Source organism: Ipomoea triloba, chromosome 5 (genome assembly GCF_003576645.1).
Source record: "Ipomoea triloba cultivar NCNSP0323 chromosome 5, ASM357664v1".
Classification (NCBI taxonomy): domain Eukaryota; kingdom Viridiplantae; phylum Streptophyta; class Magnoliopsida; order Solanales; family Convolvulaceae; genus Ipomoea; species Ipomoea triloba.
Window position 1 is genome coordinate 19,073,292 of NC_044920.1, and position 26,125 is coordinate 19,099,416.

Genomic DNA, 26,125 nt, shown 5'->3' on the forward strand with positions numbered 1-26,125 from the left:
TCATTGTGACCACCATCATCTAAACAACCATCAACATTCTTATTATTTTCATCATCATAGTGATACTTATCATTGTTGTGCACACTATCACTTAAATTTTTTACAGTCTCACAATCACCTTGATCTTCTTTATGAAGATTAGCAGCATCTAACAAATTTTCATTGACACCATCCTTTTGTTCAACTATTTGATATTCTTTTGAGATTGAGTTAGTTGTTCAATTCTTATGTTACGTTGTTTTTACGTTTCTCAGATCTAGATGAATATTTTATAAAAAACATAAATACAAAATTCTAAGAAAAAAATTGTTTAGAATCTCTATCAATAAATAATTTATCAAGAAACTAACTCTTAAATATATTATATATTATTCAATATTTAAAATTATTAAGACAATTAGCCACGTCAATAAATAATAATTGTGAAATAAATCAAATAATATGTACAATTAAGTTAATAAGTTTTAATTAATAATTACCATATGTCTTATGAAAAACTTGAGGAAATGACTCAATGAGCTGAGGGTAATGAATTATTGATTATGACTTATTGATCTAGAGATTAAGGAATATAAAAAGAGATTAGTTAAATAGAAATTAAGAAATACGAAAATGGAGATTAGGGATTGAATTATAAAAATATCAAAGTAATAAAAGATTACGCTAATGCTTTGTTCCTGCATGGTTACAACAATACTAAACTCATAATCACAAAAATATATATGTATATATATATATATATATATATATATATATATATATATATATATATGTATGTATGTATCTATATACTATACAGCAAGTTGTTGCATGTTGTATAGTATATATACATATGATATATTATGGGCCCCCAAAAATTGGAGGCCTGTGCAATGACCCTGGTAATGGATATAACAGATGTAACAGTTTTTGGTATTATTGTAATTGTTATATTCAATCTTATATATTCTGTGTTGTTGTATATACTTAAATACTTAACTAATCAAATTCCATCTTATATATTCTGTGTTGTTGTATATACTTAAATACTTAACTAATCAAATTCCCCAAGTAATATGAGTCACATGTTCTATATCAATAAATACTTAACTGGTCTTGTTAATTGTTACCAAGTAAAATAAACAATGTGTATTAGATCAGAGTGTATGAAATATTCTATTGGATATAAGCAAAATTCTTCATCTCTCATTTCAGGTTAAAGTTCCTTGTTTTAACCCGCATTCCTATAAATCTTTTGCATGGCTATGATACTAAATTGAATCATGTGCTCCATCCAACTAAAAGTCTAAGTTGATAGTTGGACTGCACATTTATGTTTATATTATATTTATGCTCACACCTTGTATTCTATTGTGTTGTTGCTGTTATGTTAGGAACTTGCTTAGATTTGTCACAACCATCATATCATCTGGAAATTGATTGTGTATTTGATCATTTGCATAGGTTTTTTTTTTTGGGATTGACATTACTTCTGAAATTGGGGAGAGCTTTTTCTTGTAGAACTTTGTTAATGGTAAAAAACAAACAGTTGTTCAGGTTGTGTTGAATGTTGTATGATATGATTGATGTGAAGTATTGTGGAAATTGCCTGGACAAATTTTACTTCTATTCACTATTGTAATATTGTCACATTTATTCAACTTTTAATTTGATTAAAGGTGTATTCAATTAGACTTTTATTGATTTTTAAAGATTTTGAAAATGATAAATTTTAAATTTAATTTTTTACTCTATATTAATTATCGAGAACGGCAAATTATGCTATGGACCCGGGTCCAACTTGCATGGTGGACTTGGGTCCATGGTCATAATTTTAGAACTCTATGTTTACTATTTTAGAACTCTATAATCACAATTTTAGATCTCAATATACAAAATTACATTATTCAATATTCATAATTTTGGATTATATATTCACAATTTTGTTATATAGATTCAAAAATTGTATTGTACTGTTGAAGATAGAGTTCTGTTATTGTGAACATAGGGTTGTGTCCATGGCATAATAACCGACCAAGAACTTGGCAAGCCCCTGGAAATGTACAAAACTAAAAATAGCACAACAAACCTCAAGTCCTAACCAGGTTGGTTGGTGTGAGTGGTTGTGCACTCTTATCCATTAAGAGAGGTCGGGAAAAATCAATTTGACCAGCATTTTACGCCTTAATTAGACCGGTCCATTGTTAATGAAAATTAGTCTGAATATAATACAGACTTAAAAAAATTATACCTCCTATAATTAAGACTTATTCAAGATACCTTATGATCTTAAAAAAAAAAAAAGAAAAAAAAAAGAAAAAAAAAAAGAAATGAATAATGACAAGCTAATACAAGACAAAACACTCGGAACACTGGCAAGACCAAACATCTTAGACTTGAAGAGCAAACTCATCACACACCCGCCACCACTTGCTTGCACCCAAACCACAAGCAAAATACTCAAACAAATAAGGAATCGTGCCAGCCAAGAACGACACTAGAACTCCATGGAGGTTACCTAGAGGGTTGGTTAATCATTTCCACCAAGCGAAATGCCACGAAGTTGCGCCAACAAGAAAGTCTGGAAATTAAAGAATAATCCACAAGGACCTTCCACACTTTGAGTAAGTAGCCAACTCAAACTAGATTTGAGATGTCTTTACCGGCTACCGGTATAGTCAGGCTAGGTTGTCGCTTAATCACCAGCAACAGCTTAGCAGTATAAAACTTTTAGCAAGTGGGTAGCTAAAATCATATTTGAGAAGCCTTTACACCTGGAGCCGGATTTTAGGGCGTGCAAGATGTGCAACTGTACAGGACTTCAAAATCTTGGAGGCCCCTAGTCCAGCATTGGCCTAATAGTTAGTATATGTATTTGTGATTATATATTGACCCAAAATTAGATTTTTTTACATTTTTCTCTTTGCAATTTTTTTTCAATTAGCAGTTTATTTATACTTGATAGGGCCTCACTTATTTACCAGCACGGGGCTAAGCAAATAAAAAAATCGGCCATGTTTATACCAACCATCAAGTAAGTTGGGCTAGGATAGCACTTAGTCGTTGGTATTTGCGTTGAAGCCCCCTCATTGCCAAGGAGGGTTACTCCAGAGGGCTTGTTAACTGTCAGTCCATACATAGTAGTCTGAACTACCAATTCCCTTTTTAGCAATCAATCTCCTAATTGTAAGAGTCTATAAAACTTTATATCACAAACATTTTTATAGACTTTTTCATTTCAAAAAGTCTACGAAAGCAATTAAAACTTTAGATGGGTTGCACCCTTACAAACTTTGACTGACTTATATTAATGCTTATTCTAAAGCTTCGGGACAGTTAATCAACTATGACAAATCGATGGTATGTTTCAGTGCAAATGTCCAGCATCCCGTCCGAGATAATGTTGTTACCATTTTAGGGGTGCGTGAAGGTGACACCATAGAAAAATATCTGGGGTTACCATCTTTGGTAGGAAGGCGGAAAAAAGAAATCCTCGGGTTTTTGAAAGGAAAAATATTGAATAAAGTTGGGAGCTGGAATGCACGAGCGGGAAGAGAAGTCCTCTTGAAGAATGTTATTCAGGCATTGCCCTCTTATGCGATGATGGTTTTTGTTTTCCCTGTAGAGGATTGTGCAAGGAGATGGAAACTTTGATGAATGAATATTGGTGGACTGGTACTGTAGGCAATGGGAAAGGAATCCGTTGGAGAAGTTGGGAAGGCTTATGCAAACCTAATTAAATCAGTTGGAGGCATGGGCTTTCGCAAGCTCCACGAGATGAATCTAGCCCTCTTAGGAAAACAAGCATGGCGTCTACTAACTATGCCCATGGCTCGTGTTTATAAGGCCAGGTACTATCCCTCAACCTCCTTCTTTGAAGCTCAGATTGGTAGTAATCCATCTTTCATATGGAGGGAGGGGTATGATGGCGGTCCAGAGTCTATTGCGTAATGGGTGCAGGAAATGTATTGGTTACCTGATGACGTGCACCCCCATGTCACGTCTCAATTGCATGAGTCTATTGCGCACGCACCCGTCTCGGCTCTATTCAGTGCGCATGGGGTTGGTTGGGATCATGAGTGTGTGCATGACATCTTTGAGACTAGAGATGCTGATTTCATTCTCAATATAATATTCCTTTAAGTATACGTCGTCCGCTAGATTCATGGATTTGGGCTGCTGACTCTAAAGGCAAATACACTGTCAGATCGAACAAGCTATAGAAGGTAAATGATGCTATACCATGGACAAAATTATGGAATATGCATGTGCCTTCCAAAGTAAAGAATTTTTGTTGGCAATTAGCTTCTGGTTTTCTCCCTACTTGTGATGCTCTTAATGCTAAACGTGTTGCATGCTCATTATTGTGCTTTCTATGTCAACAGCTTATCACCTGTTCAATGAATGCTCTGAGGTTCGGAGGTTCTGGAATTCTGTTGGGCTGCCTGTTATTCATCATGGTAATGGGGTTTTAACTGACTGCTTCTTTGCTTATTAATGGGTGATGACTTGACTTATCCAAGTTTGTTATGTTTTGTTGGGGCATATGGTTCAATAGGAATGAATCTGTTTGTGATCTCACTGCTATGAAGAATATGGCTATGTCTATGTGGCTTGGGTGGCGGAATTGCAATAATTCGGACATTACAAATGTTACCTCCACTGCTGAAGCTGAACGCTGGAAACCACCATGCCAAGGACGATTAAAACTTAATTCGGACGTAGCTATGGCTCAAAATAACAGGATGATGGGAATGGGATGGATTATTCGAGATGATCAAGGTCGGTTTATTGCAGCAAAAGCCGAGAAGCTAGTTGGGTTGTTCAATGTTAAAGAGGTTGAAGCTGTGAGCAACCGGGAAGCACTTAGCTGGCTGAAGGATTTGGATCTAGGTGATGTGGATGTTGAGACTGATTCCCAGCTTACTTTTTATGCTTTAACGTCTCAACCTTTCAATTCTTCTTTTGGTTTTGTTATTGAGGATGTAAAAGAAACTGCATATATGATACACGATGTAGTTTTTCGTTTCGTTAGGCCATCTGCGAATCGTGCTGCCCATGCTATTGCTCGGGAAGCCGTTTCTGAGTCAGGTTGCGGGGAGTGATTTATTCCTCCTCCTTTTCTTGTTGACATTCTGGATTATGATTTAGTGCATTAAGAATTTGTTTTCAAAAAAAAAAAAAAAACTATATGTGAAAGTGCAATTAGGTCATTCAACTAAAAACAACTGTAATTGGATCCATGAACAACACAAAATCATGCAATTAAATCAAAAATGACATTTTTACGTAGTATTTGCTTAGGTGATGATTACCTCATTAATTTTTTAAAAAAATTATTTTAGTAAGTTTAAATAAAAGAACTTTTTAAAACAATAAAAACCCACCTGCCTTCGTCTCTGTAGGAAACAGATAACCTATCTTCACCTCTAGCCGGGGTCTCTTCGTCTCCATGTTGGAGAGAAGAAATCGTTTTCGTCTCTGGTCCAAAGATGAAAGCAAGGTAGGGGAGTGGGTTTTTTTTTGGGGTTTTTTTTTTAAAAATTTATTTTATTTAAACTTATTAAAATAAATTTAAAAAATTAATTTTTTAATAAGATAATTGCCATGTCAGCAAATACCGGATAAACATGTCATTTTAGCTTCAAATGCATGATTTTGCATTGTTCAAGGATCTAGTTTCATTTTTTTAAATTTTTAAATTTGATGGTCTAATTGCAATTTTGCTTGTAGTTCGATAGCCTATTTGACATTATTCCTTAAAGAAATAATCAGACATGCGGTTTCACTACTTGGACAGTCGGCTCCATCAGAGATTCTGCAGAAGCTAACTTATATGGTCTTGAGGCACAATTCTCGAATAAAACGAGTTGATACAGTCCGAGCCTACACCTTTTGTGTTCTCTACTTCGTCGAGGTATAAACATACATATATATATATGATGACTTTAGCTAGCTAATTAGAGTTGTTTGATATGATGATCATGTGCATTATTGTATTCCTAAACTCAATCTGTGAAATGTGTTAGGTTGACATAAAGCTTCCCTAGGAGTTGCCCTTGAAAGAAGTACACACTATTGGAGAGTCGCTATAAATAAAGATTGAAGAGCTACTAGAAGTGAACATGTATTTGTTCATCTTGACTATAAGTGTAATCACAAGCTAGAACACTCGATTTTGATTAAAATTCCCGATATTAAATCTTAGAATTGAAATTTGTAAGTAAATCAATGAATCCGTAAGAATCGAATTTTGGCCTCGTAATTGTTGGGTTGCCAGCCAGCCAGCCAGCCACCACACTTTAAATGTGGTTTCATGGATTTTGCATGGCAGAGGGATTTTGCCAGGTGAATATCTTTGGTTGCTACGTGTACACGTATGTTCAAGTGTATCACCATGCATATATTATTTTTCAAAAAATAAAATAAAAAAATTTATTAAATTGAACCTATATAGATTTTTAAAAATATATTTTATATATAATTTTATACCAAATATGAGGGGCGGATCTAGAATTTCCTTTCAGTGTGGCGAAGGATTAAAAGTAAAATGAATTCAAAAATGTTTTAATAATACAAGGTTCAAATACAAAATAAATTAAAAATTACAAGGTTTATGATGAACTATGGGCAAATGTACTTTGTGGTCTACTTTCTTAGTGCGTGTGTTTTGCGTGCATTGTGCGTGCGTCGTGCGTGCATTGTGCGTGTGTCGTACGTGCACTGTGCGTGCATCATATGTGTATGAATTATCATCTTTGCAGCAATCATGGCAACTCTTGGTATGCTTGTTTTCATTACTCTTGTTTGACCATACATATTAATCTTCATTTTGAGTTAAAATGTGTTTTAACTTTCCCCACAAAACAGTGAAAATATAGTGAGTTTTGAGTTAGAATCCTATAAATGTTTCAGCAGGTTTTCAAGTTCTGGTGCAAGCGGTGGAGCAACTAATTGTAGATAATCCCTCAGATAAAATGAGCTCGTTTCGTTTGATTTGGTTGTACACAATCATGCTGACAGCTATTGGAGTGAAACTTATTCTCTGCTTTATTGCAAAACCTTGGGAAACAAGATAGTGCAAGCATACATGGATGTATATTTTTCATATTCAATCTCTCTGCATATTTAATTTGTTCTTCCCAATTGTGCAGATTGTGTACTAATTTGTGAACAAATTGTGACTATAGGACCATTATTTCGACATGGTAACAAATGTTGTTGGGCTCGTTGCTGCGGTTCTTTGTGATAAGATTCTATTGGTGGCTTGATCCTGCTGGAGCAATAGCCCTAGCTTTCTACACAACTATCAATTGGTCAGGCACTTAGCTGGAAAATGCAGGTTTTTTTAGGCTCCTTGATAGTGTTTTAACTACTAGATAAGAATGCGAACCGGCCTATTGTCTGTTAACATTGTTTATATGTTCGGTTTCTGCAGATTCGCTAGTTGGACAGTCGGCTCCACCAAAGGTTCTGCAGAAGCTAACGTACATGGTCTTGAGGCACAATCCTCGAATAAAACGAGTTGATACAGTCCGAGCCTACACCTTCGGTGTTCTCTACTTCGTCGAGGTATAAACATACATACATACATACATACATACATACATATATACACACACACATACACACATATATATACACACATATATATACATACATATATATTTACACACACATATATATATATATACACACACACATATATATACACATATATATATATATACACACATATGATAGTAGGCCGAATAGATCATATATGTTGGCTTAGCTAGCTGCTACAAATCAAAAACATTGTTTTACAATTGCACTCGTGTTATGGTATGGTATGGTTTGCTCTAAGTAAGAGGCCTATTTTAATTTTGCCAGGTGCATAAATCTCTTTGGTTGCTACGTCTATATCGTGTACATCTCTTTGGTTGTTACGTCTATATCTTGTACACCTATGCTCGAGTGTATCAACCTGCATATATTATTTTTCAAAAAATAAAATTGGAAAAAATACTAAACTGAACCTTTATTTTAAAAATATATTTTGTATATAATTTAATACCAAATATCAGGGGCGGATCCAGAATTTCCTTTTAGTGGGGGTGAAGATGTGAAAGTAAAATGAATTAAAAAATATTCAAATACAAAATTTCAAATAAAAAATACATTAAAATTACCATACAAAGTTTATGATGAACTATGGGCAAATGTACTTTGTAGTCTACTTTGTTTTAGTTCATAATGCGAAGAAAAGTAGTTGTCTTAATACAATAAATTCGATAGTGTGTTTGCTTTGCGTGCACTGTGCGTGCGTCGTGCGTGCTTCGTGTGTGCATTGTGCGTGCATCGTGCGTGTGTTAGGAACATCATGTAATAGGTTTTGATGATACCAACTGTAATGTATAAATTCCCTAGTCTCGAAACATAGGCAAAACAATGTAAGTTTGACAAGTAAACCAAGAGCGAAAATACAACCGGGTATTTGAGCTCAATCGGAAAATATTTAAGCTCAAAGTAAACTTGGATGAACACTTTAGAAGTTTCGTGTTGTAAGTTTTTCATAGATAGATCAAAAGAAGGCACGAGACTTCACTGGAGGAATAAGGGTTTGCGAGACATCAACTAAGTCTCGAGACATCAGATAAGTTTGAGACATGGGATCGAGATAACAGAGTCTCGAGACATCGATCCAGTTCGAGACATAGGATCGAGACATCGATCAGTCGAAACCCCAACATTGGTCTCGATAGATCGGAACTTCTCCAGATTAACGAAATGCGATCTACATTCAGACTTGGTTTAATAATCTTAAAGTTTGGAGAAGAAGAATATCATGGAGATAAAATAAGGAGGTGCCAAAAAGAAATATTCTGAGCATGGGAATCCAAAATGGACGAAAGTGGATGACACGTCAGACTTCCACAACAAACGGTCAAAAAGTGCACCCATCCTGAGTTGGTCTTATTCCCTAAAACAAGATTTAGTGGGAATATAAAAAGAGTAACTTTTGCCAAAAGAAGAAGGTGGAGTATGGACTCAAAGATAGTGGAATATGGGATATTCACTACAAGACAAACAGCACAAGTTACAAGACCACCACTCCATGAAACATGCTGAAAATGTGCAAGTCCCATGATCGGCATGGGAGCCAGATTTCAAATGGAATAATTTTCCATCCAACGGAATTATTCCCAACTCTCATATATAAGCACATGAAGACACAAAGGAAAAGAAGTTAGAGAATTCTGAAAAGCTTACGAGGTGTCTAATTCAAACGTTAAAAGTGCAAGTGCTTAATCTGAAATATCATTTTGATATTCAAAGAAGTGCGAGAAAAACACATCTAAGTGTTTGAGAGAGTTACATAGCTACAACTCATACATATCCAGAAGGTGATCAAAGCTGCTCACCAAGGAAGAATATCCAACGATAGCTCTTGATTAGATTGGAGATTGTTACACAACCTGTGACAACGGAACGACCTTGCTTTGGAGAAGGCAAGAAGAGGCGGAGTAACCTGGAGGCTGTCTTGTGAAGATCCTGAGGCTTGAGGCGAGCTTGGTGATCAAAGCTCAAGCGCTCGACATTGTACTAAAAAGGGAAGTTTTAGTGCAATCCTTCTAGGGAGTTTCTAAAAGAAGAGTGGACGTAGGCGGGTTGGCCGAACCACTTAAAAATCTCTCTTGCATTTACTTTACTGCTTTTATCTCTCGCTAACCTTACCTCTCGAACTGCTCTGCACATAATCACACCTCTCAAACTCGTGCTAACTAAAAGGGGATAACTTTTCCGCTGCGCATAAAACTTTGTCTTCAACTTGTGAGGTGTTAGACTTAAACATCCTAAGTCTAATACACACGAGAGGTCAAAAAGATTTGTAAAGTCTTATACAAGTGTATTCACCCCCCCTCTAGATTTGTACCCCATCCCCTCGGGACCAACAGCATGCACTATGCGTGCACTTTACAGTTTATGCAATTTCACTACTTGGACAGTTGGCTCCACCAGAGATTCTGTAGAAGATAACTTATATGGTCTTGGGCACAATCCTCAAATAAAATGAGTTGATATAGTCCGAGCCTACACCTTCGGTGTTCTCTATTTCATTGAGGTATAAACATACATGTATATGATGACTTTAGCTAGCTAGAGTTGTTTGATATGATGATCATGCACATTATTGTATTACTAAACTCTATCTGTGAAATGTGTTAGGTTGACATAGAGCTTCCCGAGGAGTTGCCATTGAAAGAAACGCACACTATTGGAGAGTCGCTACAAATAAAGATTGAAGAGCTACTAGAAGTGGAACGTGTGTTTGTTCATCTCGACTATGAGTGTGATCATAAGCCAGAACACTCGATTTTGATTAAAATTCATGACACTAAATCTTAGAATCGAGGTTTAATTTGTAAGTAAATCAATGAATCCATAGGGAGCTTACATATGATAGCAGGCCGGATAGATCATAGATGCTGGTTTGGGCTAGCTGCTACGAATCAAAAACATTGTTTTACCACTGTACTCGTGGTATGGTATGGTATGGTTTGCTCTAAGTAAGAGGCCTATTTTAATTCATAATTGAATACATCTCCAATCTCATCACAATTTGTTTATTTTCAAACTAACATTTATTAGAGAATGATTTATCTACATAAATTTCAACAAGGTGAATTCAACATGTATAACTTTAACATTTAAAGTTAATTCAACTTCACTATTTTTCCTTCTACTTGAGAAAATTCATAACTCATATATAGGATTGATATAATACAAATTAAATATTCATATTTATTCCCAAAAGAACAAATAGTACCCACTTATTTATAAAATGGTAATTTAAATTAGTGTTATTGTTACACCATTTGAGCAATGCCTATTATTTGCCAGGCTTAGATATTTAACATAATGTGAAAGCCAATTTTATTTCATGTGAGTATCAAGTGGTGCTTTAACTAGCCTCCATGATCAACGCTCTACTTCTTAAAAAGTTTCATGTTGAGTGGTGAAACCGAAATTTACTTAAAAACCACATTCTTATACAGAGCATTTAAGAATAATTTTAAACTTTCCATTGAGGAAATGACATTTTCAGTGCTATTAACAAATTACAATATTTAGATAAGAATAAAACTTTAATACATGGTTTAGAAGATACATCGTACCTGGCGCAAATGATGACTCTGATGCTTACCAATGCGAGTCATATGGCCCCCACAATTCTTGTAGTCATCAAGCCATTTCGGTAGATCAAGTTATGACTTCCTTCTCTGTATCTTGATAATCTGTGAGTATTTTTTTTTTTTTGGACTATCACTACTATGTAGGGAGATTACTCATACCTGTAAGGAGTTCAGAATATGGATTGCAAAGCATTCTTGCAGTGACAGAGAAGGAAAAAATATATTGCATATCTGTATTGTATATTGGAGAAGAATATAATGTGGAAAGAGAACTAATTTCTAACGGTATAGTATAGTTGTATAGTGAATACAACTATACTAACGGTAAAGAAAGATGAAGAAGATAAGAGAACTAATCATCTAGGAATTTACCTAAACTATAATCCTAAGAATATGGAAATAATATAATTATGTAATGTGGATATTATTCTTCTTCACTCCCCCTCAAGCTTAAGGGTGGTACATGAGCTTGGAAGTGATGGTGTTGAATGTTTGAGGGAGGAGGCCCTTTGTGAAGATGTCGGCCAGTTGTTGATTAGACGGAACAAAAGTGGTGCGTAGTGTACCAGAGTAATCTTTTCTCGAACAAAATGACAATCAATTTCTACATGCTTGGTTCGTTCATGGAAGACGGGATTGTTGGCAATGTGGAGAGATGCTTGATTGTCACAATGTAGATGTGTTGGATGAGCTGGTATCTCTAGTTCAGATAAGAGTAGTTGGAGCCATGTAATTTCACTTGCTGCAGTTGCCATTGCACTATATTCAGCTTCAGCAGAGGATCGAGAAACTGTAGTTTGTTTCTTTGTTCTCCAGGATAGCGGACTTGTTCCTAGGAAAGTGAAATATCCTGTAGTTGAGCGTTGTGTGGTTGGGCAAGAAGCCCAATCAGCATCACAATATGCATGTAATTTCAAGGATTTTTTTGTGGATAATAGGATACCACGAGCAGGAGACATTTTGAGATAGCGCACAACTCGAAGAACAACGTACCAATGTACGTCACGTGGTGCGGACATGAATTGAGAAAGAAGATTCACTACATAAGGTAGAGCAGGTGACCGATCAATCTTCTATATATGGATGGATCAGTGAGAAGTTCACCAGTATCAGGAGTGAGTTGGTGGTTAACCTCTATGGGAGTTGGGGCAGGTTTGCAAGCTGATAGCCCAATATCGGAGAGAATCTCAAGAGTATATTTTCGTTGATTTAAGAAGATTCCAAGTGAGGATCGGGCAACTTCTATTCCAAGGAAGTATTTTAATGGACCCAAGTCCTTGAGTTGGAATTGATGTGCAAGGTAATGCTTGATGATTGTAATGATAGTAAGATCATTCCCTGTAATCACAATATCATCAACATAAACAAGCAATATGGTTAGAAAATTACCTCGCATATAAGTGAACATGGAATAATCTACTTTTGATTGTGTGAAACCAGCATTGGTGAGGGATGTGGAGAAAGTGGTGAACCAGGATCGAGATACCTGTTTAAGCCCATAAAGAGACTTGTGGAGATGACAAACGCGATTCTCACCCTTTCACGCAAAGCCGGGAGGTACCTGCATATAGACTTCTTCATGAAGAGTTCCATGAAGAAAAGCATTGGATACATCAAGTTGTTGGGTAGCCCATCCTTTTACAGCTGCGATGCTTAGAACTGTACGGACTGTGACAAACTTAGTGACATGGACAAAGACATCAGTAAAGTCCAAGCCTTCAAGTTGAGAGTATCCTTTGGCGACTAGGCGAGCCTTGTATCGCTCTACAGAACCATCGGGGTTATATTTAATACGGTAGACCCATCGACAACCAATGGCAGACTTACTAGGCGGTAGAGTGGTTAAAGACCAAGTGTGATTGTTTTCTAGAGCACAAATTTCCTCCTCTATTGCTTTTTGCCATTTAGGGTCTTTTCGTGCAACGGAGAAGGTAGAGGGTTCAGTTTCTTTAGAAATGTTGTTTATGAAGCATATGTGGTTGTGGGTGTATGGTTTAAAGTTGAGAAAGTTGGAGATGAGATATTTTGTGGATGTGGTCATGTTGCATTGATAATCAGAGAGGTAACTAGAACGCGTTCATTGCCTTTGAGATCGTTGTAGGATAGGTTGTGCTTGTGTGGGGATGGGTGGGTGAAGTATTGGGAGATTAACCTCAGGTGGAGGATTTTCTAGAGGGGTAGGTATGTGTAGAGTGGGGTCAGGAGTCTTGGGTATATGTGGAGTAGTTGGAGTACCGTGTGAGGTTGTATGGGGTTTTCAGGAAGAGGTGTGGTAGTTGGGGTATTGTGGGTTTCAATGGATGGTATGGGTAACGGCAATATAGGAGTGAGTGTTGATTGATCAGATGAAGTAGGATCATTCTTAAAAGGAAAAATAGTTTCATAGAAGACAACATCACGGCTTACCAAAATTTTCTGAGAGTCAAGATCATATAACCTATAAGCTTTTTGACCTTGAGGGTGGCCAAGAAAAATGCAACGCTTGGCCCTAGGATTGAACTTATTAGGATGATATTGTATTGTAGAGGCATAACACTAACAACCAAAAGTACGTAAGGAAGTAAAATCAGGGGAACAACCAAAAAGAATTTCAAAAGGGGGTTTATGTTGTAAGTTGGGAGTAGGGGTATGGTTAATAATGTAAGTAGCGGTTAAAACACAATCACCCCAAAATTTAAGGGGTAGGCTAACTTGGAAGCGTAGAGCATGTGCCACATTAAGGATACGGCGATGCTTGCGTTCAACAACCCCATTTTGTTTAGGTGTCCCAAGACAACTAAGTTGTTGTAAAATACCATTTTGAAGTAAGATGTTTTGAAATTCAATCAGTGTAAACTCAGAACAATTATCACAACGAAACGTCTTAACACATGTATTGAAATGATTTTTTACATATGCTAAAAAACGAACAAGTAATAAGAAAGCATCAGACTTACATTTCATTAAAAAGGTCCATGTTGCCCTAGAAAAGTCATCAATGATAGTTAGGAAATAATGATGTCCAGTTCGGGTGAGGTTAGAATATTTACCCTAAATATCAACATGAATCAAATCAAAGCAAGCAGCAGTAGAAGTATGACTAATAGGAAAAGATAAATGCGTCTGTTTTGAAATATGACAAACATCACAAGCGTCTTTAAAATCAGAACAACCCAATATAGAAATTAAGTGTTTAAAAACAGAATGTGACAGATGACCAAATCTAGAATGCCATGTGTTAGGTGTAATGGTGAGTAATGCAGCGGGGTGTGGTAGAGAACTAAAAAAATATAAGCCATTGTGTTCATGGCCCCGACCAATCTCCGTCTTCGTTGAAAGGCCCTAAAACACACAATAATTAGGAAAGAAAATAACGGTACAATTTGAATCTTTAGCCAATTTTTTTTACAAATAATAAGTTAAATTTAAATGTCGAGACATATAAAACATCAAGTAATATTAAATTCGAAGATAAGCGAGCATTACCAATACCATGAACGGGAACCGTAGCACCATTTGAAACAGATATATTAGTCACCATATTATTAAGCATAGACAATTTATTAAAAATAGATGAGTTAAAACAGACGTGATCAATAGCACCAGTGTCAATGACCCATTCATTTGAAAAATTAGAAAAAGGTGTTAGAGCAATAGACTTACCAACAAGGTTTGCTTTAGGCTCCTTTACCTCTTGTAAAGGTTGAAGTAAATGTTGAATCGAATCGGAAGAGATTTCTGACGAAGTGGATGGTGTCACCATAGGTTGGCTATTTGTATTACCTTTTTTTGTAAAATTTGTGCCCAGGAGGATATCCATGCAGCTTGTAACAAAACTGTTGTGTGTGGCCAAGAATCCCACAGTGTGCGCACTTTGTACACGTTGGGATTCATCTTGTAGCAGTAAGTTGTATGCATAACAAAAAATTCTAGTTCAGAATATGGACTACGTGCACAAGGATTCATCTTGTAGCAGTAAGTTGTATGCATAACAAAAATTTCTAGTTCAGAATATGGACAGACTACGTGCACAAAGAGTTGCCTCCACTGAGACTCAAACCCACTCCCATCATCTATGTGGGAGTGTAAACCGGGACACCGAATGCCACTAGACCGCAAGGTCTTTGGCAAAATATGAAAATATGAAAATATATATATATATATATATACAAACACAAAAACTGTAGAATAAATGTAGTATGGATATTATTCTTCTTCAACACCTGTAGTCCCTCTATACGTACACCTCAAAAATTCTATATATATTTTATGAAATCACAAAAATATATGCATGCATGTATATTCTATCTTACACCTCTTAAAAGGCTAATCACATATATAAACAATTTTGATCCTCAAATTGAAAAGAAAGCCACATTTAAAAAAAAAAAAAAAAGGCTCCTAAGAAATGCATGTGAACCGATAAATATAATAACATGAGATTTTGTTAATCAAGATTAATCATTTATATCCTTAAGATTAATCATATCTCATTCTACAAATTTATAGGAAAGGTTTTGAGCATGAACAATGTGCAACTAATAAAATAAATAAATTATCACACACACGCACATTAAAGAGTTAATATATAATACCTAGCTCTAGATTGTATGATCAAGCTCGTAGAATTATTTGGGGAGGTGGAGACCACCAACCTTGATGTCCAACATTGAAAACAATAGGCCTTAGAGCACAAATGCACGTCCCTGGAATGCGAATGCATGCCTTATCTTCTTATCGTGACGATATACCATTTTCACTCTTATTAGCACGGAAATCGTTTCTATATTTTTGGAGAAATTAAGCTGATAATGTGAAAATAAGAAATTGTTGTGCCTTGGTATAACCACTGACATAGAAGCGAATCCGTCGCTACCGGTGCAAACTCACAACAATGGCATCGCCCCCAAAGGTTAACACAACAATCCCCGTCTCCGTGCATCTGGAGCATGGATTGGAACTTACACACCATACGCAGAGTAATAATGGAACACAAGAAAGAGACCATACAATCATTGTCTGATGTCTAAACTAATGTAATCTCCCTTTTTTTTTTTTGAAAAAATGTAATCTCCCTTAAATACTATAGGCAAAGTGAATATGAAACTACATGTTATAACAATAGATCTTGGCCACCCACCATTAAGTGGTGAAAATAAATCCAAGTACTATTGTGTATAAATGAGAACTACAAATTTTTTTCTTGGCTTGAATGTTTCCCAACATTCCAAACCTACTCAACAAAAAAAATCACTCCATCCCCAACGCATTGGTCTAGTGGAAGAAAAACCTCACTTAAGACTTGCTTTTTATGGTAGGGTGGTGATTCCATTACGAACATTGTATAATCATTATATTGTTGACCATGGTACACCTTGTAAGGTAGACCACTGACATAAGGTTTATTTTTTGTATACTAAAGGTTCTTCAAAGAGTTTACAGTAGAAAACAATTTGAATATTCTTATCACACAATTAATGTTAGAAAGGGATATCGCATGTTTGCAAATGTAGTAAATAAATATGTAGTAAAGTAAAAGGAGAGAGAGAGAAATGTTTATAGTGGTTCAGCAATAGCCTAGTCCACTTTTCTCCTAAATCACTTAGGAGGTTCCACAATGTATTGTATCAATCTTAATATAAAGTAGTGAAAATTGTGCCTTGAACACAAAGTCAATAACAAGTTTCAAAGGTTTCTTTAAGTAGCACTTGTTAGTCTTTCTCTTTCTACTTCTCCGAGTAGAGATGATTGTTTGTTTAACATAGTTGTGTGTGAAACTTCTTGATTCAGCTTCTTGATTTCATCTTGGCGTAGCTCGAGTCTTGTGATCTTGATCTTAGCCTTAGTGCCTTAAAGCTTTTTCCCCCTCATTGGTAAGCTAGATAGCACTTAAATTTCACTTGCACTAGTATACTTGAACTTTGAAAATGAATAACGTACACCTCATTTGATCTTGAATTGAGGTCTTTATAGATTCTTTAGCCTTTTACCAAAGGATAGTGACCATTGTGCGCCTTTGCATGTTAGGTTATCCTAATAATTTTATTCCTACGTACTAAACAATAAAATTTGAATTTTTACTTTTTTGAGTACTATTGACTCTGTTACAATGTAGTATCTGTTCATAGCTACTGTCTCAACCTACTGAAGCATAAATAGTCAACAGTTGCCTCCACTGAGGCTCGAAACCACTCCCATCATGCATGTGGGAGTGTAAACCGGCCACTAATTTTACTTTATTCTCACCTTATTTCTTTCTTACGAAACTACACCTCTTTATCTCTTAATTCCCTCATTGAAACCAAGCGAGACTAATTTTACAATTTTTCTAAATAATCAAAAGATCATATTTTTTTTAAAAAAAATGAGAAACACAGAGACTACATTTATAAAATAATGGAATAAGGGTCAAATAGGTAATCGAACTGCACACGATAATGCAATTATGTCACTGAACCTAAAAAGAACTACAATTAGGTCCCTAAACTAACCTATTTCATGCAATTTGTTCAATTTACAGGTTTCTAATAGGTCACCCCAAATTGGAATTATTTTTTTTAAAGAAAAACTTAAATTAATCATTTAAAATTAAAATTAAAAAAAAAAAAAAAAAAGAACAGAGCGTGACCACGTTTTTTTAAATTTTAATTAGGTCCCTACCACGTTTTTTTCAATTTTAATTTTAAATTATTATTTTTTAGTTTTTTTTTAAAAAAAATAATTTCAATTTGGGGTGAAGGCTGTTAAAAGAAAGAAATAGCCAAATAGGAATAAGAGGACGTGGAGTCATAGGCTCCGCTCATATTTACTTGACTTGAAGGCTGAAGCGACGCTACGAATGAACATTGAATACTCTGTGTTTCTCCCTTGTTTGAAGAAAGAGAGAAAAATGGGAATGGGAATGGGAATGGGAGTGGGTATCGCCTTGAAGAGTTTGTTTAGTGTATTGGGATGCGTAATGATAGCTACTCTAATCTACACCATCATCGCCGATGGCCATCCTTTCCGCATCCAACTCCTCACTCCGTATGCCTTCTCTATCCTTCAATTTTCTCTCTGCTTTTTTCAATTTTAAATTCCTAGTGGAAATAATTCACACTTTAAACTGCCAAAATATAAATTCAATTCTTCTTTCAACTATAGACTATGATCAAAGTTCTAAGTGTTGGATAGTTACCAAGTAATATATAATTTGGTTGTTATGAAAATGAATAATTCAATTTTCTCCTCCTAAATTTATCTTTTAATATAGATTTAAGATGGAAAATAACTTTTTTCTTTGAAAGATTTTGATATAGATGAAATAATAAGAAAGTTTTGCAATTTTCAAAAAAAAAAAATAAGAAACTTTTGCAATTCGGATGGCAAGAATGATTTTTATTATAAATATTTTTTTTTAAAAAAAAATAGCAAGTATTCTTATAATGATCAATATTCTTGCTATTTCTAGGTTACTAAACTTTCTAATAAAGAATAGATTTGTTTTAGACCATCTCCAACTAAAAACACTAAATTTTACACACAAAAAAAATACTTTACACCAATTTTTTTCTATCTCCATCCCATTTACACCAAATTCTGGACTAAATTTTATTTAATCTCCAATTCATTTACACCAAATTCTATTCATACACTAAAGTAATTTTGTATTCTTATAATTTAAAACTTTAATTTTGTATTTTAATATAAAATATAATTTTGATATAAATAATACTCCGTAATATTTAAAATGAAGTTTATGTTTTTATGTAGTTTAATTTTTAATATTGATCTTGTTTTTAACTTCTCAATGAGATTTTTAAATTTTTAGTAATTTATTTTAAATAATATAAATTTTTAAAAGAAAATAATTGACAAAAAATTTAAAAAATTCTACACCAAAATGGTATAAATGAATAGTGTTTTTACACCAAATATGGTGTAACGCTAATTCATTTACACTATTTTGGTGTAGAATTTGGTGTTGGAGGAAGGTTGCACCAAATTTTTACACCAAAATAGTGTTTTAGTGCCTTCTTTAGAGATGGTCTTAATAAAATTGATTGTTGTGGTATGGTGGTGACGCATGAACGATTTAGGCTGAGCTCTTGTTAATAATATTTTTATATGTTAATAATAATAGTAAAGTTATGACCTTATAAAAACCCATTTATTTTCTTTTATATTTTTTCAGTGTGGGACTTAACATATTCAAATATTCTCATAGGTGATGTATTGCACTTAGGGTGTGTTTGAAAACCCGTAAAATAATTTATGAAAATCATTTTTTGAATTTTCAATGTTTGGCTATAGGGGGAAAAATGAAGTCAACGGAAAATAGAGGTGTGGTCAATGAAAAATAGAAGGGATTTTCCAGAAAATGACTTCTCCTTTTTTGGGAAAAGTCATTTTCCGTTTGCAGCAGGCCAGCAGTAGAGCAATCAATCACTTGCCACCACTATTCCACCCACCAACATCATTGTATATTTTAAATATTTAAAATTAAAAATAATTATGCTCACTTTCCATAAAATGAACCAAACACATCAAAACGGTTTTTCAAAATGCAACCAAACACGGGAAAGGAAAATATTTTCTAAAAAATAATTCATTTTTCAAAAGTCATTTTTCTATTTTTCAAACAGACGTCAGTGAATGGTTGGGAAGTAAAAGCATCTTACGAGTTTATGAATTTGTTACAGGTGGTTGACTGCAACATTGATTGATTTTTATTTCAATATCGTTGCCATTGGGGTATGAAAAGACTCATCTTCTGTTGCTTTTGTGGCTTACTATGTATATGACCTTTTTATTTCATAATTTATGTATTCTTTTTAACTTTGGCATCACTGCAATTGATAGTTTGCTACCTAAACTTTGGCAAACTTTCATTAACAATTGATATGATAATGTTAAACTCATATTTTGCATCCATATCAGGCTTGGGTTATCTACAAGGAATCAAACTGGATTAGTGCTGTTCTATGGGTAGTTTTGCTAATATGCTTGGGAAGGTATGGTTTGTGAATTACAATACTCCAAATGATGACAAAATATCAATTTTCTGGTTCTCAATCAACTAGAATTACTAGCTATATGCCTCAAGATTTAACTTTGTTGTATGTTAATTCAATTTGGATATTACACTTCTCCCAAAGGTTGAATCTCCAATCCCCAAGGGCCCCCACACCCCAGCCCAACAGGGCGACAAAGCATGTGAGAGGATTACACTTCTTCCGAAGATTGAATCCTCAACCCCTAGGGTCCCTACACCCCGGCCTGACAGAGTATGTGAGAGGATTACACTTCTCCCAAAGGTTGAATCCCCAACCACAAGGGCCCCACACTTCGGCCCGACAGAGCATGTGAGAGGGTGTAAATTAGTAACTCAGTGACTCAGCAGATATGATATTATATTGTCGCTGCTGAGTTTCGAACCTTGATTTTTTTTTTTCCCTAAATATTGCCTACTGAACTAGTGAATTAAGCTAAACTTGTGCGGGCAATTTGGATATTAAACTTGTGAGCTAAGCTAAACCTGTGCGGACAATTTGAATATTACACTTGTGACAAATTTCCCACTTCTGTGACCAGTTGAGCTGCCCATACGGGCAATTTGAATATTACACTTGATTATACTATTCAATGTCTTTTTTTCTTTCTTTCTTTTTTCACTTTCCAACATTCTGTCTATTCTAGTTTGCTTAAAAATTTCTTTTGTTGCCTGTTATAAATTTCCTTCTATCTTGCTAGCACTTCCTGTTCTATTGCTATTCCTACAATAACTCTGGGAATCTGGGATTTTCCAAATTGCATTTATTTTTATTTTAAATTGATATAATTGGCAATATTAAGAATCCATCTAACACATATTTAGGGGGCGTTTGGTTCACGGAATGCTAGATTATCTTAGGAAATGTTAAATTGCTGGGAATGTTAGATAACTAGGAATGTTAGATTCCTGTGTTTGGTTTAAAATTGAAGTAGGTAAATAAGACAACGGAAATAAGATAAATTGATTAAAATTTCAAAAGCTCAATATTAGGAATAAGATAAGGGAATGTGAGATTATCTAAGAAATCGGGGTGTATCTCACATTCCTCTCCAATAGCTAAAAACTTTATCGGGAGGTTATGTTACATTCCCTGGGAATCTTACATAACCTGAACCAAACATGGAAATCTTATATTACCAGACAAATATAACCTTAGTTATCTTATATAACTTGAACCAAACGCCACTAATGTTTTAGACTTATACATGCATGCTCATTTATAAATTGTATGACCTTTTCATTCTACTCTCGACAGCATTACCACATGCGGCTATATTGTGTTGCAGTTCTTTAAACTCTCATCTAAAGAATCTATGCAGGATCCAGTTTTCTATGTTTTGTTACGTCACGGTAAAATGTGAGTAAAAATCATTGGTTGTGGTATAATTTCCCTTTTCTTTTGCTAATTAAAAGAACAGAAAAATGCATTTGTGCTTATCCAAGAATGGTGGTATCCTCCATCTTGTAGAGTTGTCAAAACGGGTTAGCCCGACCCATATGGGATGGCTCGTCTCTGGTTCATCCAGAAACAGGTCAGAATTAAATCGGTGCGTATTTTTACACGGGTTGGGAAAATCTCAACCCAATCCGTGTTGGGGGCGGGCTCACGAGCTAAATCAGCCCGTCTGTAAGCTCATTTATTTATTTTTAAAGTTATATTGTTAAATTTTTTATTTTTTGTATAGGTTAAAGAATTAAACCCCTAATCTCTAGGTTAGGTATTGCACCCGCGGGTCAACCCGTATTCTCACACGGATTATACGGTCCGGGTTGAAAATTCTCCAACTCAATCCATCTAAAATATGGGTTAAATTGGCCCAACTTGACGGGTTGGGCCCATTTTGACAAATCTAATATGTGGTATATGTCTTTTATGGATAAATTATACTATGAACCTGGGTTCACCTTGCATGTTCACAATTTTAGATCTTAATATACAAAATTACATTACTCAATATTCACAATTTTTGAATTCTATATTCACAATTTTGTTATATAGATTCAAAAATTGTGTTATACTGTTGAACATAGAGTTATGATACTGTTGAACATGAAGTTACGAAATTGTGAACGTAAAGTTATTAAATTGTGAACATTGAGTTATGAAATTGTGAACATGGACTCGGGTCCATTGGCATAACAACCGTCTTTTATAATTATTTAACTTTTACTTTCAGCATTTGCTTCCATTGTATATTACTGATTTGGTATTCTTCATATAGGAACAAACCAGAAAGACAGAACAAGTTGTGTGTTGCAGTTGCAAAAGTTGTGTTCATTGCTTTGGGCTGTCTAATGCTGGGAACACTGATTTACACATTTGTCACAAATGGGTCCCCATTTCGCAAAGAAGTATATACACCGTGAGTTTTACCTTTTATCCCTCATTCCCTCTTTGTCTTCTGCATCTTGTGCTTCGCTTTTTGAATGTTGTAGCATATGAAACCATAGGAACTATTATGGCAGATGAAACCCTATAAATTGTTTTAGCTTATGAAATCATAGGTAGGATATATATATACATATATACGTATGTATATATATACACATATATACATACATATATATATGTATATGTATCCCTTTGGCTTAGTGAAGTGTGAAATATACATATTTTTCTCTTGTTTGCATTGAACACTGTATCAACCCAATGGGGTAGCTCAAGTGACAAGTAAGCTCTTTTTGTGGGAAAGAATTCTGGGAGAGTCCGGTTCGATTCTCAACAATTCCTTCTGGACCAGTTTCCGTGCCTCCTGGAGCGAACGTCGGTGTACCTGGACCGTTGTAGTATAATGGTAGTGGTCATTCACCGGCCTCTACCCAACAGTTTTCTCCTTCACAGTTTACTACCTGTGACCAGGTGTAAGGTATTTGCTCGTAGTGAAGAGGCAACTTTATTTCCATATCTTGCTACATTTTCTAGACGTAAGATACTGGACTTGGCCCTTCAGGTCTCCGCCCAACAATCCCTAACCCTTAGCCATTGATGCTGGATTTGACCTTTCACCAACCTCTGTCCTAACACTAAGGGTGTGTTTGGTTCGCACATGGGAATCGGAATCGGAATCGGTATGGGTATCAAATACTTGGTAAGGGTAATGGGTTTTGGTGAAAGTATTTTGCATGTTTGGTAGTACCGTGGAATGGGAATGAGTATTAATAGTTGGGGAAGAAAGGAGGAAGGGAAATGAAACCCTTATTTCATTAGGGTATGAGTTTTTCAATTAATGGGGTATTCCAAACCCATAGTATTCTAAAAACCTATCAACCAAACAATAACAATCACTTCGATACTCATACCTTATGCCTAAATCCACCAACCAAACACACCCTAAGTCCTATCTTTTCAGAAAGATAGGCTTATTAAAGTGAGGTGGCAAGCATACATTAATCATCTTGATATTTACCTTTGCATTTCTGATATGAAGTCATGCGTGATTGTTTAATGTCTATTAACATATCTGTGCAGGTGGACGATAGCAACATTTATTGATTTCTACATCAATGTTGTGGCTCTCTCGGTATGTATAAAGCTTTAAGTACTCTCATTGTTACGGTAGATAAATGCCTTAGTTTTTGTCTGAAAACAAAACATGAATATAATGCCAAACTTAGCTATTAGCATGAATACCCGTTTTTGACTTAAAGAACTTTGAATATCATGTTTGTATTTACTGTTTGTTGAGCCGGATCTTTATGTCGTTATTTTTAATTGGAAAACTAGAACTGGGGTGAAAATATATATATAGAACATCTAATAACACATCATATACATGACATAAGGATTCAGGAAGCTAACAGTTTTGGATTTGGAAAGTGCCCATGGAATTTGATTACTCATTCAATTAAAAATTTCATTCTCTAATTAAAAATCAGTATCATTCCATCTCATTGGTAATATGATTTTTAAAGTTTGGATTAGTACTTTTAGATTTTTGTTTTGATTTTTTTTTGTTCATATTGGTGCTTTAGATATTACTCCGTATTATATTAGGATCAATTGTCTTGATTGTTTGTTTTTGTATTTTAAAAACCTTTATTCCCATTATAGGGTTATAAGTAACCAAACATCAATATTGCTAATCATTCTAATTTCACCCTACTATCAAACATACAAAATACTTTCACCAAACTCATTACCATTATTACCAAGTATTTGATTCTTATTCCGATTCCTATTCCATGTGTGAACTAAACACACCCTTAGTTTAATTTTTAAATTTTAGTTAGTGAGTTGCCTCTATACCAGGAAAATGGTTCACACAGCTGTGTGAACCACGGTCCAAAACGACGTCGCTTTGATGTTAAAAAGTTACTTACTCCACACGCGTGTTAGAATAATGAACATTCTTGGATAAGATTATAATGTATTTTATGAGTTATTCTAATGCAATTTATGTGTTAGAATAATGCACTTTATGTGTGTAATAATAATGAAATTTCTGGGGTAAGATAATGTATTTTATGAGTTAAAATAATGTATTTTATGAGTTAAAATAATGTATTTTATATGTTAGAATAATGTATTTTATGTATTTTTAGACCGTGATTCAAATTGTTGTATGAACCACAGTCCACGCAATAATGATTGTCTGTATCAGGTCTGGATTGTATACAAAGAGAGCAGTTGGATAAGCGCTTCTTGTTGGATACTTTTACTAATAACTTTGGGCAGGTATTCCTTTATTTATTACTCCACTGTCCTGTTTTATATGTCTAAATTTGATTAATGAGCTTGACTGGAATTATTTATAATTCAAAATTTTATAATTTTAAGTTTAGTACGATTATATAAAATTTATATATTTAAATTTTTTTTAAAAGCAAAAACCAATGTATATTAATGATGTAAAATCATGAATACAAGCATGATGATTGAAGTTCCAAACTTCCAAGTCGGATTGGGAGAGTGAGCCGCAAGGTTCGCTGAGCGCCTAACATGGCTAATCCTAACATTAGAGAGATTATTGATGTTTTTAAAAATTACATTATAAGTACTATTAAACACAAAAATTAAATTAAATAATTAAAAAAAATTACAAAAGAAAATAAGAAAGAATTGATTTGACAAGGAAAATGATGGATATATTGGAGATGGACTCCGACCCGAAAAGTAACCCGGAGGATGACCCGGGCTGAGGGCGACCTCTGCGTGGGCGGCCTCGGCCTGGGCGACCTCGGCATAGACGACCTCGGCCTGGATGACCTTGGTATAGACGACCTTGGCATGGGCGACCTCGTAGGCGGCCTTGGCCTGGGCGATCTCGTGGGCGACCTCGGCTTGGTGGCGGCCTCGGCCTTGCTTGTGGACTCGGTCCAAGGCGGTTATAACCTTCCCCTCCTTTTTAGGGGGCGGTTGTGAGATTTATTAGTATAAATATCCACTTAATTGTCTTGTTTAGGGCAACTAATCACATGTTCTATCATTACAACTACTTGTAATCCTCCTACAATAGTATATTAATACAAGAATTGTCTCCACGACATTTGCTAATTATCTTCTCCTATCGAATCATCCTTTGGTAGCACTCCTATTATTATCGGGTTTAATAATTCGGACTACCCCGGATTAATTAAATCCATCAGAAAATAAAAAGGGAACAACAACACAATTTTGTTTGAAACTTGAGAATCATATATGTGCCTGCAAAAATAATCAAAACAAGAATCACTATTCAACCATAATTTAAAAAATTAAAATGTAATAGTTTTTTTGGGCGTGTTCCAAATAGCCATTTTATTTGCTAATTTTACTTCACTGCTCCATGTTAATTATATTTTGGATTTTGAACAGCATTGCCACGTCTGCCTACATCGTCCTACAGCTATTCCAACTCTCTTCTCAAGATCCACCCTATTATATCCTCTTCAACAGGCAAGTTGAGTTCTGAATCCTAAGTTGAAATCCTTAGAAATCTTTTTTTTTTTTTTTTTTTTTTTTTTTTTTTTTTTTTTT

At 34.9% G+C, this 26,125-nt stretch overlaps 1 protein-coding gene and 1 pseudogene across 3 annotated transcripts in view; both read left to right on the forward strand.

Moving 5' to 3' along the window:
* Positions 1-6,733: 6,733 nt before the first annotated feature.
* On the forward strand, positions 6,734-10,368 carry LOC116020347 (annotated as a pseudogene).
* A 7,597-nt stretch (positions 10,369-17,965) lies between these two features.
* LOC116021031 overlaps positions 17,966-26,125 on the forward strand; it is a 9,888-nt gene continuing 1,728 nt past the window's right edge. The window contains exons 1-8 of one of the 3 annotated variants that reach the window (XR_004098879.1): positions 17,966-18,161; positions 19,817-19,868; positions 20,055-20,128; positions 21,425-21,526; positions 22,392-22,532; positions 22,863-23,036; positions 23,639-23,690; positions 24,771-24,788. Coding sequence is in view for 2 of the 3 variants with exons in the window: in XM_031261627.1 (XP_031117487.1) it covers positions 17,974-18,161; positions 19,817-19,868; positions 20,055-20,128; positions 21,425-21,526; positions 22,392-22,532; positions 23,639-23,690; positions 24,771-24,844; positions 25,964-26,044 (764 nt within the window). In the remaining variant the exon portion in view is untranslated. Of the gene's footprint in view, positions 18,162-19,816; positions 19,869-20,054; positions 20,129-21,424; positions 21,527-22,391; positions 22,533-22,862; positions 23,037-23,638; positions 23,691-24,770; positions 24,845-25,963; positions 26,045-26,125 lie in introns of those variants that run through there. The other 2 variants (XM_031261627.1, XM_031261628.1) reach the window with 2 other exon arrangements.